This window comes from Aethalodelphis obliquidens, unplaced genomic scaffold, assembly GCF_003676395.1.
Source record: "Aethalodelphis obliquidens isolate GAN/ISIS:26980383/991018 unplaced genomic scaffold, ASM367639v1 scaffold49, whole genome shotgun sequence".
NCBI lineage: Eukaryota > Metazoa > Chordata > Mammalia > Artiodactyla > Delphinidae > Aethalodelphis > Aethalodelphis obliquidens.
Window position 1 is genome coordinate 12,152,771 of NW_020837993.1, and position 17,392 is coordinate 12,170,162.

The following is a 17,392-nucleotide window of genomic DNA, read 5'->3' on the forward strand; positions in this document are numbered from 1 at the left end:
TTTAAGTATCCATTGCTATCCTCAAAAATGCTTCATGGGACAGCTCTCACCTGAACAAGTCCCTTCCTTTTATAAGAGCTTCAGTTAACCTCTTGTCCATCAAACGACCTGCATAGTCCAGTACCTCCAAGAACAGTATCTTGAAAACCATTGTTAGAAAACACATAAGACAAAAAAGTTAAGAGCACACACAAAGGGAGCCAATATGTGATAAAGTAAGTATGGAAAATCACTGTAGTATAATTACATAATTCACGGGCAATTGCAGGGAAGGGAGGTCCGCCATTTTTTTTTAACTTATTTATTTGTTTATTTTTGGCTGTGTTGGGTCCTCGTTGCGTGCGGGCTTTCTCTAGTTGCGGCAAGCTGGAGCTACTCTGCATTGTGGTGCGCGGGCTTCTCATCACCGTGGCTTCTCTTGTTGCTCCGCGGTATGTGGGATCTTCCCGGACCAGGGCTCGAACCCGTGTCCCCTGCATTGGCAGGCAGATTCTTAACCACTGTGCCACCAGGGAAGCCCCAGGTCCGCAATTTTTAAACAGACACCCAGCATCTGAAATCTTCTAGAGGGAACAGGCCCCACTCAGCTGCCGGCACCCAGCTGCTTTCTATGTCTCCAAAGGAAGAGAGGGTGGATTGAAGAAAACTGAAATAAAATCTTGTTTTATGACCATGCCAATGTAAGAAAATGCCTGCATAATGTTATCCTGGTGTGGAAAAGAGGTATTCACTGAGAAGGTTGCTGGGGGTTCCAGTCCTGATTTGCATGGCCTTACGAAGTCCCTTTCTCCCTCTGAGCCTCCATTTTCCCTTTTAGCAGGTGACCCCCTCCTTCCAGTTCTGGGCCGCTTCCATCTCCATTGTGAGTGTGAGGTTGGGTCTTCTCCCAAGCAACCACCTTGGTGCCCTGGCTGTACCTGTGGGTCTGTTTTGGAGGCCTCCCAGTCGAAGGCAAAGCAACAGGAATTCCGTTGGGGGCATATGGAGCTGGGAAGAGGCCAGTTTACTTGTAGGGCTTGGCTCTTACTCATGATACTTTTTTTTCCCTTTCTTTATTATCTTAGAACCATTCAGATGGTTGCCTAGTCTACTTTGGCTCCTTTAAACAACTCTACACTTCAGGTTTATTTAAAAAAAAAACACAAAATAGGTTTATGACTGATTTAAGCCAGGAAATTCCCTAATGGGAATATCCTTAATGAGATTTTCTAAAGAGAACCCTCTATGAAGAGCTGGAATTAATTGATTATTTGTAAGGTAACCAAGCAAAGTTTATGATAAGATCATGAAGTTTGTGGGAACGGAGCGTAAGCCACACTAAACATACACACACACACACACACACACACACACACACACACACACACACACAGATGCACACTATTCCTGGGGAGGCAGAGAGCACAGAATTAGCCTCAGGAATCCCCACTCCTGTGTGACCTCGGGTAAGGCACGTCCCTTCCTCACTCAGCTCTCTCTTCCTCCATACAAGAGAGACTACCATGAACATGAGTGGTAAGCCACAGTAGCAAGGCCGTGAGGAGGGTCCTGGTGTCCTGGTAGACATTTAGTGGTCTCTTCTAGCTCTAAAATCCTATGGGATTCTCTATTTTGTGGCTGGGCTGAACATGTAGTATAGAATATTCAAATTTGAAATTCTTTGAGCCCAGCAACTTTGCAAAGTTATTTTTGTTATCAAATTTTATAAATTCCACTGTTGTTTCTTGAATAGATTGTTAATCTAGTTAATCTATATAAATATCCATAAATATGGAAATATAAACCAATAGCATTTTTCTAACACTCTCAGTAGTCAGCCTTTGTGGTATTTTTATAATGTCTTGTTCAGCAAATGGCAGTTTTTACATCCACTATTGCCTACTAACAAAAGAGACTTGAAGTCTTCTTGGAAGTTACAGATTTTGTATTTCTTCCCTAATATGCTGATATCTGAGAGAATGTGTCAAAAAGTGCCATCTAGAATGTGAGTCATGAAAGTCAACTGGCAGAAGACAGCTTAGGAAACTGTCATTAGAGCCACTGGTGGAAAGTCTAGGACTCTGACCCCTGACATCAGCTGCAGCCTTATTTAAGCAAATGGAAGAGAGAGCTTGAGTGAGAGCAAACTGTCAGGCCACTTGGAATTCACAAGGTGTCTGCCCAAGGAACCCGTGTATATTGTAACAGTGACAGTGATGATGGCAGCTAATGTTTATCATGTGCCCACTGGATGCCAGATGCTGTTCTAAGGGCTTTCTCCTGTAAGGGAGGCACTAATATCATCAGCCCATGTTACAGGTGAGGAAGCTGAGGCAATAAATAGAAATAATATGCCCAAGATCACACAGCCATAAATGGGAGAGCTAAGATTTGACTCTACACAGAGCCTGTAGTCTTAGCTATTACCCTAAATGTTTCACTAGGAAGTAAAAATTATTAAAAATAAAAAATTACTTAAAAAATAATTCCAAAACTGTTTTTATGCTTTTAAAAAGTTCAAAAATAACTTGAAGGATCTGTGTTTTAATCTACTATCTTGATTACTCAATTTATTTCTGTACTCACTATTTTTTACTCCATACAAGTATTTAAAATTAATTTTCTGGTTATTAATTTTCTTCCCTGAATAATTAGAAAAGGTGAAGTATTACAAGTTAAGAGACTCAGGCTTTGCCATGCGATTACTGTGTGAATTTGGTTGAGGCCTCAGTTTCCTCATGTTTATTAGAGGGTTCCTTTCTTTAACTGAAACAGTTCAGCATGTGTAAATGTCATTCTGTGAACTTAAGAGACACTGCCTGTAGAGAGTAGATGGCTGGGGCCAGTGGCCAAGGGGCTGGCTTCTCCAGCCTGGGTGTAAGGGTTGCAGGCTACAGCTCCACCTCCACGTCTTGGCAATGAACCAGCCTAAGATGTCACAGAAACATGCTCAAGCTGGCCAGCACTCAGTATGATATTTAGAAAGAAGAAAATAAAAGCTTAAGGATGATCAAGTTCTCTTAAGTAACATTAAACGAAAGCATGCTATGCTTCTTCTAATTTCCTCTGAAAGCACTTCTCATATTTGCGAAGAGAATGACAGGTTGAATATGTCAGCCCGTCATACTTCGGATGTGATGTGTGGACTGGTAGTTCATCACAAAATCATCCACTTTATAGGAACCAGTTAAGTTTCAGTGCCAACTCTTGTTCTCAAACAGCAAGATGACTGCTAACTATGGTGTGTATATGTTAGTGGCCTGAAATTACAGTGATATTGTTATTTTAAGGTAGAAATGGTAGAAGGTCCTCACTCATCATATGCATGCAACGATATTATTGTTTAGGGAAAATAAGATGTGAATACTTCAAAAAATCACTGTTTTTAAGAATAATCACTTTTGTCTTTTCAGTCTACCATGCAAATTCATAGAGACCATAAACAGATTAATAAATTATTTTGTAACTTGCCATCCAAATTATTTATTCATTTACATATTCAAAATTACTTATTAGGGCCCTGCCAGACATAAAGAACTTGAAAAGACAAATTCTCAATTGCTGTTATAGGATTAAAAAAAAATTTTTTTTGGAGGCCTACAAACCTCTGCAATTCCATTTTTTAAATATCAAGAATTAGTCACCTTGGTAACAATTGTGGTGTGTATGAAATGCTAAATATTTATTAAATAGAATTGAATACTGACTTGTTAGTTGTTCCTCTAAAAATTTCAACTCCTGCCTCTGTCCCTCTCCTCCCCTTTGCAATGCAACTATGCCTTCAAACAGCATTCTTTAAAAGTCGGCTTTATGGCTTTGGAGGAAGAAGCTGATTTCACAGCCAGATTTGCCACTGCTGTGGAAAACAGAGCGCACATGCAAGCCAGCTGAAGTCATGCGGACTGCAAGGATTAGGGCCGCGGGGGCCTCCACTGCTGCTGTCAAATTGCAATTGGAAACAGCTTTTCCAAAGTACAGCATGAGAAATCAGGAATTCCTGTCCACAGTTCCCCAACCCACTGGGTTTTTATCAGGCTTGGTACAACCCATTAGAGATCAGAAATATGAAAATCATGATGAAACCAAACAAGAGTATTTTCTGGTTTCCAAGTTTTGTTCTGCCTGGATCCCTTCCAAGCCTGTAATTACTGTCACTCACCAGTTAATAAGGGAACCATTTCTGCCTAGGGACAGGAGCTCCAGGAAGGCTGGACCCAAAGGTCAGGCAGGCTCAGTTCAGTGACCTGCCTTCTGTCCAATCCCTGGATGTGCAAATTGTCTAACTGCTCAAATTCTTAAGTTTATCTCAGTTACTTGAACTGTATCTGTCACTTAGGGATAAAATAACTTTTGCAGAGATCATAGAAAAACTATTTAGAACATTAATAAACTAGAACCATTCAATGAAATTTTTTTTTTTTTTTGGGCACTCCAGCTTTAAAGGAAAGAATCTACTCTCAGGAAAACAAGCTCAAGTCAGCAATTTAGTTTAAAAAAGTAAAATAACTTTCAGGATTTGGCTTGAGATTAATGCAGATGTAGCCCAATTTCCTATACCTCTGTCTAGATTTAGCAGATCTAGAGGTCAATTATGGCCACATCCACTTCATTTGTCAGCTCTTCAATGATCTTTGAGACACAATTGCTAAAGTAGGAAAATGAATTAATCAGAGAGTTGATCAAAAAATGAGCTTATCTGATAAATTACCAGCATACCTGTTACATATGAGTCACTCATTCTGGTCACGATACAATGCTGTGTTATACATGGATTAGGTAACACCCAAAAGTGAGCCAGCTGTAACTTTTTACCTTGAAAGATTCTTAATTAAAATTCCCTTGGATGTATGATTTCCAGGCAAGGAAGGAGCTGTGATTTGATTTTTTTTTTTTTAACATGCCTTAAAGACTCCAGTCAAATTCCATCTATTCAGTGAAACTTTCCCTGGTCCCCTAATTTCTCTTTTGTCTTTCTCAGCAAGTTTCTGGGACCTCTCTTCAGCACCGGACATTCTGTACAATATATGTAAGTTGCGAGTAGGTGAATATTCCCCGACTATATGCTGGGCTGTTTCCCCAAAGGCAGTGATTATGTCTTACTCATTTCTGAAGCCCTCTCCTCCCCTGTTCTGAAATTAAAAACTAGAATTCAAAACAAAACAAACAGAAAAGCCCCTTCTTTTGTCTCAAATGTATTATTAATTTCTTAGGGAAGAAGATGTTTTCAGAAAAAAGTATAGGCAAATGATGGACAAAGTTTCAGAAAGGAAGAGAAAGCTCAGGGGGAGAGCATTATGTGCAAATTGGATGTTCAGCAAAGGTAAACAAACCAAGGATCTGAAACAGTACCCAACCAACACCATAAAGCTTGCCCCAAACTGGAGCAAATTTAGACTTATTAGGACATTCTTTAAGAAGCAGCATTCAATTTTTGGACAGAAATTTTCAAAAAAACCCTTGTCCTCTAATAAAAGCAATTTCTTAAGAACACCTTAGAAATCTACTTAATGAAAAATCTATAGTTTGGAGAAACTTTTATCAAGACGGATCAAATCAAGAAAAAAAATTCTGGTTAACTATAAATTAAGTAGAATGTTCCACCAGCTGGGCCTCATCTTCAATCTGGCAATGAAATCTATTTGTTAAGAGCAATGAGACTTGAACAGCCCTTACCTTCGTGAATATACATCTTTTGAGCATCTTCAGGATGAAGTAGCCCCAGTAAAGATTAAGAATTTGCAGGACCATGAGCTGTAGGTTGAGGAAGATGCATGAAAAGAAAGGCTCAAGGTACTGCAGAGGCAGAATCAGCGTGAAATACAAAATCCTGAAAAACCAAACAGATGAGAGTATTTCATTACAGTCAAAGTACTTGTGAATTTTCAGTGAGAAAACAAATACTTTATCTCTCAAGGCATACAACACTTATTTCATTCCTAATGATGTCCAGGAAAGTCTCAAGAGAAAACAATATGATAATATTACCTTATATATCATTATTGGCAAGCCACAAAAAAATACAGTCTGCCTCCTGGGAGAAAAGTTAAAGCAAATGGAATTTTTATTGCCATGCTGCCTACACTCCAATGTTTCTCTACCTCGGTTTCCTCTCTGCAAAGAGATGAGTGTACACTAACCCCACTCACCTTCTCAGGATTGGATAACACGAGATAATGAATGTGTATATGGGGTTATTATTGCCTTTTGACACAATCTCATTTATTTGGCATCAAAAGTGAATGAGGGAAAGAAAAAAGTGAGTGAGGAATTCTACAAGAGTAAATTTTGTGGATAAAAGAGACTTTTTAAGGAAGCAAAAGTTCTGTTATTACTTCTATTTCCACTTTCTAAAGTGAATTGCATACTTTATTAATTTATAAACAGACTCCTGGACACAATTTGAACTGCCCTCGATGACCAGAATGCACAGTGCCTTCAGATACAATTGCAGTATGAAGGCTATCTGTTGTCTTCCCAAACTGCATACACTGCTAGGATTTTAGAGTTCCTGGATAGGTTTGTTTGTAAGTATATTATTCGAATTATAAAAATAATTTATTCATATAAAATTGGAAAAATAAGAAAGTTGCCCATAAAATCATGATTTTAAACAAATAATACTGTAATTTTTGTGTGTTATCTTCTATTTTTTCCTACATATATTTATTTTAATTTTAAATTAACATATAGTAAAATTGACTATTTTGGGGTGTGCAGTTCTATGAATTATAATATGTGCATAGATTTGTGTAACTACCACCACAATATGGAGACAGAGCAGTTCCATCATCCCCCAAACACCAGTGCTGTCCCTTTGTAGTCACATCCCCAGGCCTAACACTCGGCAACCCCTTATCTATTCTCCATCCCTTTAATTTTGTCTTGTCAAGAAGGCCATACAAATGGAATCATACAGTGTGTCAGCTTTTGAGACTGCCTTCTTTCACTCAGCATAGAGCCTTTGAGATTCATGCAAGTTGTGGGTATCAACAGCACGCTCCTTTTTTTTTTTATTACTGAGTTGCATTCCATTGTGTGGATGTACCCATTACAGAACATTTGTATTATTTCCAGTTTTTGACAACTATGGACACAACTTCTATAAATATTTATGTACAGGTTTTTGTGTGCACATAAGTTTTCATTTCTCAAGGGTAAATACATAGGGTTGGGATTGCTGGGTATCACACTGAAAGTATATGTTTACCTTTATAAGAAATTGAAAAGCTGTTTCCCAGAGTGGCTGTTTTGCATCCCTACCAGCAACGTCCAAGAGCTCCAGTTGCTGCTCATCTTGAGCAGCACTTGCTATTGTCCTGTAGAGACTTTGCCACTGTAGTAAAAGTAGCACGCGTGGGATCTTACGTTCAATTCCATTTAACTTTAAATCAAAAACATTTTACCTGAAAAACTTGGTGTATATTGTCTTTCCCAAATCAAAGTTTATTTCTTTAGATGTGTATATTCCTAAAGGTGAGAATACTATTCCAAGGCATACATTAAAAGTATAGAAGTTCAAGGTTATATTAAAAGCTATTAAGACTTTACCAGGTTATTTTCCAAAATTATAACAATTTAGAAGGTGACCAGCAATTTATGAAAGAAGAGTTTTATTGAACCCCCCTAACCAGTATTAAGTGGGTTTAAACTTTGCTAATTTAAAAAATAAAACAATTCTTTTAACATCTTTATTGGAGTATAATTGCTTTACAATATTGTGTTAGTTTCTGATGTATAACAAAGTGAATCAGCTATATGTATACATATATCCCCATATCCCCTCCCTCTTGCGCCTCCCTCCCACCCTCCCTATCCCACCCCTCTAGGTGGTCACAAAGCACTGAGCTGACCTCCCTGTGCTATGCAGCTGCTTCTCACTAGCTATCTATTTTACATTTGGTAGTATATATATGTCAGTGCTACTCTCTCACTTCATCCCAGCTTACCCTTCCCCCTCCCTGTGTCCTCAAGTCTATTCTCTACATTTGCGTCTTTATTCCTATCCTGCCCCTAAGCTCATCAGAACCATTTTTTTTTAGATTCCATATATATGTGTTAGCTTACAGTATTTGTTTTTCTCTTTCTGACTTACTTCACTCTGTATGACAGACTCTAAGTCCATCCACCTCCCTACAAATAACTCAATTTCATTTCTTGTATATATGTGCCACATCTTCTTTATCCATTCATCTGTTGATGGACACTTAGGTTGCTTCCATGTCCTGGCTATTGCAAACAGTGCTGCAATGAACATTGTGTTACAGGTCTCTTTTTGAATTATGGTTTTCTCAGGGTATATGCCCAGTAGTGGGATTGCTAAGTCATATGGTAGTTCTATTTTTAGTTTCTTAAGGAACCTCCATACTGTTCTCCATAGTGGCTGTATCAGTTTACATTCCTACTAACAGTGCAAGAGGGTTCCCTTTTCTCTACATCCTCTCCAGCATTTATTGTTTGTAGAATTTTTGATAATGGCCATTCTGACTGGTGTGAAGTGATACCTCACTGTAGGTCTGATTTGCATTTCTCTACTAATTAGTGAGGCTGGGCATCCTTTCATGTGTTTTTTGGCCATCTTATATCTTCTTTGGAGAAATGTCTGTTTAGGTATTCTATTTTTGGATTGGGTTGTTTGTTTTTTAATATTGAGCTGCATGAGCTGCTTGTAAATTTTGGAGATTAACCTTTTGTCAGTTGCTTCATTTGCAAATATTTTCTCCCATTCTGAGGGTTGCCTTTTGTCTTATTTATGGTTTCCTTTGTTGTGCAAAAGATTTTAAGTTTCATTAGGTCCCATTTGTTTACTTTTGTTTTTATTTCCATTTCTCTAGGAGGTGAGTCAAAAAAGATCTTCCTGTGAATTATGTCATAGAGTGTCCTGCCTATGTTTTCCTCTAAGAGTTTTATAGTGTCTGGTCTTACATTTAGGTCCTTGCTGAGTAATCCTGGTTGTAGGTTTTTCCCTTTCATCACTTTAAAAATGTCCTGCCACTCCCTTCTGGCTTGCAGAGTTTCTGCTGAAAGATCAGCTGTTAACCTTATGGGGATTCCCTTATATGTTATTTGTTGCTTTTCCCTTGCTGCTTTTAATATGTTTTCTTTGTATTTAATTTTTGATAGTTTGATTAATATGTGTCTTGGTGTGTTTCTCCTTGCATTCATCCTGTATGGGGCTCTCTGTGCTTCCTGCACTTGACTATTTCCTTTCCCATGTTAGGGAAGTTTTCAACTATAATCTCTTCAAATATTTTCTCAGACCCTTTCTTTTTCTCTTCTTCTTCTGGGACCCCTATAATTCAAATGTTGGTGTGTTTAATGTTGTCCCAGAGGTATCTGAGACTGTCCTTAATTCTTTTCATTCTTTTTTCTTTACTCTGCTCTGCAGCAGTTATTTCCACTATTTTATCTTCCAGGTCACTTATCCATTCTTCTGCTTCAGTTATTCTGCTATTGATTCCTTCTAGAGAATTTTAAATTTCATTTATTGTTTTGTTCATCATTATCTGTTTGCTCTTTAGCTCTTCTAGGTCCTTTTTAAATGTTTCTTGTATTTTCTCCATTCTATTTCCAAGATTTTGTATCATTTTTACTATCATTATTCTGAATTCTTTTTCAGGTAGACTGTCTATTTCCTCTTCATTTGTTTGGTCTGGTGGGTTTTTACCTTGTTCCTTAAGCTGCTGCATATTTCTGTGTCTTCTCATTTTGTTTAACTTACTGTGTTTGGGGTCTCCTTTTCACAGGCTGCAGGTTAACAGTTCCTGTTGTTTTTGGTGTCTTCCCCCAGTGGGTGAGGTTGGTTCAGTGGCTTGTGTAGGCTTCTTAGTGGAGGGGACTTGTGCCTGTGTTCTTGTGAGTGGGGCTGGATCTTGTTCTTCTGGTGGGCAGGGCCACGTCCGGCAGTGTGTTTTGGGGTGTCTGTGAACTTAGTATGACTTTAGGCAATCTCTCTGCTATTGGGTGCGGCTGTGTTCCTGTCTTGCTAGTTGTTTGGCATGGGGTGTCCAGCCCTGGAGCTTGCTGGCCGTTGGGTGGAGCTGGGTCTTAAGTGTCGAGATGGAGATCTCTCAGAGAGCTCTCGCTGATTGATATTACATGGGGCCAGAAGGTCTCTGGTGGTCCAATGTCCTGGACTAGGCTCTCCCACCTTGGAGGCTCAGGTCTGACACCTGGCCGCAGCATTAAGACCCTGCCAGCCACACGGCTCAGAAGAAAAGAAGGAAAAAAGAAAAAACCACGAACAGATAGAACCACAAACCAAATGGTAAAAGAAAAACAAGGGGGGAGAGATGAGACAGTGGGATGCAGTGTGGGGTCTGACTTGGGGTTTCACCTGAGGCTTCCTTCCACCCCTGGCTACCGAGCTGCAGAGAAGGCAGGAGCTGCTGCCCCTGCAGGCTGCCCCATCCTCCCTCCAAAACAATTTCAACTTGCATTTTTTGCAGCCTTTGACAGTTCCCTTTGACAGTCTGCTTAGTAGCTCTATTTCCTTTCTTCGTGAGTTATTAGTTTAAGACCTTTATTCAAAAAGCAATAATATGGGACTTCCCTGGTGCCACAGTGGTTAAAAATCCGCCTGCCAATGCAGGTGACATGGGTTCAAGCCCTGGTCCAGGAAGATCCCACAGGCCGCAGAGCAGCTAAACCCTTGCGCTACAACTGCTGGGCCTGGGCTCTAGAGCCTACAAGCCACAACTACTGAGCTTGTGTGCCACAACTACTGAAGCCCGCGTGCCTAGAGCCCGTGCTCCACAAGAGAAGCCTCCACAATGAGAAGCCCGCGCACTGCAATGAAGAGTTGCCTCCGCTTGTCGCAACTAGAGGAAGCCTGCATGCAGCAACGAAGACCCAATGCAGCCCAAAATAAATAAATTAGTTAATTAATTTTTTTAAAAGAAATAATATGAACTCTGAACTCAATATAACAAAAATAATAGCCATTTATCCGTTTTACTTATGTAAATTTTTTTAGAAACTTAGGAATTACAGAAAAATATAAAGAGGTTAAGTAAAAATTAAATTAAAATCTCACAACTCACAGGTAACCCAGTATATATTATGTCTGGTGAACATAATTTAAGACATCTTTCCTAAAAATATATTATTTAAGGTGTTTTTCCCCCTTCCCCATTACCACATGATTTCATATAACAGGGATCACACTATGGTTGTGATTTTTTACCCTGCTTTTATCACTCAATAATATGTTACAGAGAGCTTTCCATGACAATGAACATATTTATAAATCAGGGGTCAGCAAACATTTTTGTATAGGGACAGACAGTAAATATTTCAGGCCTCTGGGGCATTTGGTTTCGGTTGCAAAGGTTCAAGTGACCATTGCAGTGTGAAACTAGCTATAGACAATATATCAGTAAATGAGTGTGGCTGTGTGCCAGTAAAACTTTATTAACAAAAACAGTCAGTGAACTGGATTTGGCCCGTGAGCCAGTTTGCCAACCCATACTACATACCATCCTATGTAATAGCTGCGTAGAAATCCACTTATAGATCTTATAACTTATTTAGCTAATCTCTTATTGATAGACATTTAAGTTGTTTCCAAATTTTCACTGTATTATAAAGAACGCTTGTCTGCTGATGGGTGGGGCTGGGTTCCTTCCCTGTTGGTTGTTTGGCCTGAGGCAACCCAGCACTGGAGCCTGCCTGGCTCTTTGGTGGGGCTGATGGTGGACTCTGGGAGAGCTCACACCAGGGAATGCTTCCCAGAGCTTCTGCTGCCAGTGTCCTTGACCCCACGGTGAGCCACAGCCAGCCCCCACCTCTGCAGGAGACCCTCTAACACTAGCAGGACTTTGAAAGGACCTAATGGATTGAAGGACTTTGGGAGGTGGTAGTGTTAACCTAGTAGATTGACACAGAGTAGGGATTGACACTACTTAAAATAATATAGGGGACTTCTCTGGTGGCGCAGTGGTTAAGAATCCACCTGCCAGTGCAGGGGACACAGGTTCGAGCCCTGGTCCAAGAAGATCCCACATGCTGCGGAGCAGCTAAGCCCGTGCGCCACAACTACTGAGCCTGTGCTCTAGAGCCCATGAGCCACAACTACTGAGCCCATGTGCTACAACTACCGAAGCCGCATGCCTAGAGCCCGTGCTCTGCAACAAGAGAAGCCACCACAATGAGAAGTCCACGCACTGCAACGAAGAGTAGCCCCCACTTGCCACAACTAGAGGAAGCCCGTGCATAGCAATGAGGGCCCAACGTAGCCAAAAATATTTTTTTTTTAAAAAAAAGGGAGTCAAGATGGTGCTGAAAGCATTGGGTTAGAATTCCACTCCAGCCAATTGCTTGATTAAAGGCAACCCTTGCTGAGGGTGAGGAGTTGAATAGTTGAATAGTTGGATAGTATATTTACAGAGACTACTGGTGGTTCTGGATATTTGCTAAAGAAAATGAGAGGGGAGAAGTTGCTGAGGAAAATCAAAGAATTAACAAGTTTTCCTGAAGGCTTCTTTGAGCTCTTGACTGCATCTGTGTAATCCTGAGGTACCCACCTGAGTGCTCTGCATTTGGCAGTTGTCCAAGTACTTTTGTTGCAAGAGTGATGGCAACCAAACGTTAATTTTTGGCATCATGGAAAGTGCTTTGGTTAAATTGAGAACTACTCTTTTGGAGGTTGTGTAGTCAAAAGTATTAATTAAATTGACAACAGTGAAAAAAAATAAAGAACACTGTCAGAATATTACTTGTAAAGACATTTTGATAAAATTGTTTGATATTTCCTTAGAATTGCTAAAATCCTGAGTCAAAGAGTATACTCAATTTACATTTTGAAGTGTATTGCTAGATGCTTTCCAGCAAGACTGTGCCAATTCATAGTCTTGCACCCAGTGTATGAGAGTATCTGCTTCCTTGGATCTTGACCAACATTGTACTTTGTCAGCTGCTACGTAAAACAATATCACACTATTTATATATTTACATTTTTATTTCTTGTGAAGATATATATATGAGTTTTTAAAATTATTGTGATTTGTGCTTTTGTGAACTGCTTCTTCATGGTATCTATTTGTCCATTTTTCTTTTGGGGTATTTACTTTTTCTGTTGACTCTTAAGTACTCTTTATATGTTAAGGATTATAATATTACTTTTTAATCATGTTAAATAACATCACATGGTTTTGATTCTTACAACTTTGTTTATAATTTTTCTTGACAAATCAATTTTTAAAACATTTTTGTAACAAAAGTTATCAATTGTTTCCTTTACATGAAACAATTGTTTCCTCCATATTAGGCTTTAAAAGGTTTTTCTCACCCCCAACATTTTAAAATATATTTTTCCATATTTTCTTAAAATCTTGGCTCTATGTAATCTTGAGTCACTTATTTGTGCATATTCTCAATTGTAAAATGGAAGCAATGAGTACCTACCTTATGCATTCAATAAATATTTATTAAGCACCAAAGTGCTACCAGGAACTTTGTGGGAGCCAGAAATACAGCAATGAATAAAACAGACTGAAATTCCTGAACTAGAAGGGCTTACATTTTGGTGCCTGCATCCACAGGGATTATAGGAAATAATATATATGAAGCCAATTTGCTATTCTGATTTGCTGGGTCCTTAAGCAATTGTGTGCCTTATTCTGGACTCACTTAGCCTATAATGCCTTTCCCCTTTTCAACTGAAATTCTTTTCACCTATCAAAGCATGGCCCTCTCCATACCAAAATCTCTGTGCTATTCTGCTCACCTCTGAATTTATAACTTTTCTCTGGGCTCCCCTGATACCAGCTTCTTTAGAGCATTTGGCTGATTCACCCTGCCTTGCAGTAAAAGCTCTTATATTAGTTGACTCCTCATTAGCTAGCAAGCTTTCCAAAGACAGCAGCCATGATGCCTTCATCTCTGTATCCTCCCATCACCTGTTCCAGGGCCTGGTCCCATACAAGGTCTCCTACTGGGAATTTGTCAGTGTCAAAACTAACAAAGGAATCTACTAAAAAATATCTCCTTCATGCATTTTATCAGAGAATGTGAATAATTACTTAAACATATAATTAAACTCACTGTGGTCCATGCAAAGAAAGAAAAGGACAGGGAGCATATTGCAGGGTTCTGACTGAATGGAGATTTCCCTCTTCCCTCTAGTTGAAGGGAAGACACAGAAAAGAGGATTCCAGTCAGAGGAAAGGACACAAACAAAACTCAGGTGGAGGCATCATTCATGGAAAATTCAAGGGCTAAAAGAAGACCAGTGTGGCTTCAGGGAGAGGAGTGGCAGGGGGTGGGGGTGGGGTGAAGATAAAGCTGGATTGGTGAATGCAGCCATCTCCTGTTGGACTTGAAAGTCAAGGTCAAGGGTGTGGCCTTCGTAATAACAGCTTTGGGAAGCTTCGCCAGTTTTAGAAAGAAGAGTGATACACCTGGCCTAGAATCATCAGAGCTGGGCTCCAGGGCTAAGGCTGCTATTTTCTTGCCTGGTAACCTGCACAACCTCCCATTCCTTGGGTGGAACTAACCCCACATCTCTGAATGAGCGGCTCCAGAGAAACACACGGCCAGCTTTGCAAACTGCAGAGTCCTAGAAACAGAAGAGACTGCCATTAAACACAAATGCCTTCAGAGACAGCCAAGCCACTGCAGAGAGGAGAGGTCAATGGCGTGGGCACTGGAGCCCGCTAGGTTTGGATCATGGCTTCCCTGGGGTCTGCAGCAAGTTACGTAGCTTCTCTGGGCTTCAATTTCTTCTGTAATAAAACAGGTCTCACCTTGTCAGGTTGTTATGCGAATTAAATGAGTTGACAAATGGGAAGAGCTTAGCATATAGTAAGCACTCAGAAATGGTAGTTATAACATTACTATTACCATCATTATGACGAGATGGCTTTCCACCACCACCCCCTTTCCTACTGCAGAGGGCTTCGTTAATAATACAGGGAGGGCAACACCCAGGGAGGGTGCCGCTGAAATAGCTGGATTTTCTGCATATCAGGGAGAAGGAGGAGGCCGCTTTGGAGGGGAGGAGCCGGCTAAGGAGGAGTGGGGACCCTGTGCTGTGGGAGGACAGAGGGAACAGGAGGCCCAAGAAGTGAAGAGGAGTTCAGAAGGGAGGACAGCAGTTATGGGGCTTCAGTTGGCATTTTCAGGGCCTCTTTCTATGGGTCTCACTGCCCTCACTAAAAGATGGTCCAATCTCTCAGCCTTGATTTCTTCTGGTCCTTTGCTAAAAGGAGAATGGGAAGGAAAAAAAAACAAATCTGCCTTTCTCAATTTTGTGTATCAAGTGTGCAGACACACGAGTGAACCCACAAACACTTGCACATTTACCTTGTGGGTCCTGTGGAATCTCCCTTTTCACAGAGAATACTCCTCAATTCTGCTCTGTACGCTGGCCTTTAACCTGTACAAACGGATGCACTACCATGGTGACTGTGGATTGCAAAGCTTGGCCTTTTTCCTGTTTAGGGTTTTTTTCCCCATTTTTACTCTTTACTCAATCACCAAAGTTTACATGGTTTGAAAAAAATCACATTGTTGGTATAAATAGTAGTTGGTTTTGCTGGGCTGATAAGGCAGCCACCAAAAGTAATTTTTCTAAGGAAAGTTAAAGGTCTTTTTTTCTTGCTAATTGTAGGTGTGAGCATTAAGCCTTTTCAGGATAACAAATACTGGTTCTACAGGTGCATAATTGCTCACCTAACATTCTAGAGATGGCTTATATTTCGAAGTGACCAAGTAGTTGAAGAAAACTTAATAATACTTAGGTAAGGCAATGATGCCTGCTCTTAATTATCAAATTTAGTAACTTAACTGGAAACATATCTCTTTTGTGTTTCAAATGTTCTGTTTCTAATCTTGATTCTTTCATAACTAGCTGTGCGATCCTGGAACTATCTTAACTTCTCATGTGAAAAACAAACAGGGTTGCAACGCTTCAACAATATCTATGACACGAAAGGCAAGAAGAGGTAAGGACTATTCCCGGCAGGTGACAACTGAATGCAGAATGTGATCCTGGGCCAAATCCAATAGTGAGGGAAAAAAGCAATGAAAGGCACTATCGGATCAACTGACAAAACTGAAACATGGATGGTAGATTGCTACCTTTCCTGAAATTGATAACTATACTGTGATTCTGTAGAAAAATGTCCTTGTCCTTAGGAAATACACACTGAACTATTTAGGATTAAAAGGACGTGATGGTTTCAACTTTCAACTGGTTCAGAAAAAATATGTATACATATATATATGTATATATATACACACACACCCACATGTGTGAGCACGTGTGTGTGTGTGTGTTGAGAGAGAAAGAGAAAGAGAAACAGAGAGAGAGGAAAAAATGACAAAGCAAATGGGGGAAACGTTAACTGGTAAATCTGGGTAAAGGCAATATGTAAGAGTTCTCTGTGATATACTTGAAATTATCCTGTGAGCTTAAAATTATTTCCAAACACATAAATGAATAAAGGGGTTGGACTAAATTATGAATTTAAAATTCTAAAATTCTATGGACTGTTGTCGCTGTCCTTCATAAGTTTACAAGCAGCAACAGAAGTGCCAAGCCTGTGGGGTGTGGGAAGGAGCTCCCCTGAGGGCTCCTTGTTGAACGAGATGCAGAGCAAACACCTGCAGTGTCATTTGCCCTCTCCTCTATAAGCTTTGTGACTGGAAAGCCCAGTTCTGAGATACTTCAACAGAGCCTCTCTGGCACGGTGCAGGCCCTCCTCTCCTCTGATGACTGTGGGAAGGGCACTGTGCCATCCCAGGAGGGCAAGGAAGCTGACCCTGGCACCATCAGACCCCTGCTCTGCCCCTGACTCACCATTCAGAACAGAGGCCCCAGGCCTTAGGAGGAAAGAAAGGACCATCGTGTCCTCACTCTTGTCTCTCTCTGATGGACATCAGCTTAGAGCACTGCTGTATGCTTTCAGCTTTGTTGTGTCTCGTCTTTTCTTAAAACTGTCCTCTCTCTGATAGCCATTTCAAGGGTTTATATGGCCTCATTGCCCACAAAATTCTCCTTCGTATGAGGCTTCTCAGGGTACCATTTTTCTATACCAGTGAGACCTGGATCATCAAAAGATGAAGCCCAAAGTCCTGTGAACCACTGGTGGGGAAAATAAAGTTACCACTAGCATATGTACCCTTGGAGATAAGGAAGCTATTTATTTGAGTATTATTCACTGTTGGAAATGTTTTATTTTTTATTTTCTTAACCATTTTTAAAATTGAAGTCTATTTAATTTACAGTGTTGTGTTAGTTTCAAGTGTACAGCAGTGATTCAGTTATACATATATGTATCTATTCTTTTTCAGATTCTTTTCCATTATAGGTTATTATAAGATATTGAATATAATTCCTTTGTAGGTCCTTGTCGTTTATCTATTTTATATATAGTAGTGTGTACCTATTAATCCCAAAGCCCTAATTTATCCC

The 17,392-nt window shown here is 40.0% G+C and overlaps 1 protein-coding gene across 1 annotated transcript in view; it reads right to left on the minus strand.

Moving 5' to 3' along the window:
• CERS3 (ceramide synthase 3) overlaps positions 1-17,392 on the minus strand; it is a 123,255-nt gene that overhangs the window by 37,536 nt on the left and 68,327 nt on the right. Inside the window, exon 10 of the mRNA XM_027083229.1 lies at positions 5,653-5,806. Within this exon, the coding sequence (XP_026939030.1) occupies positions 5,653-5,806 (154 nt within the window). The remainder of the gene's footprint in view (positions 1-5,652; positions 5,807-17,392) is intronic.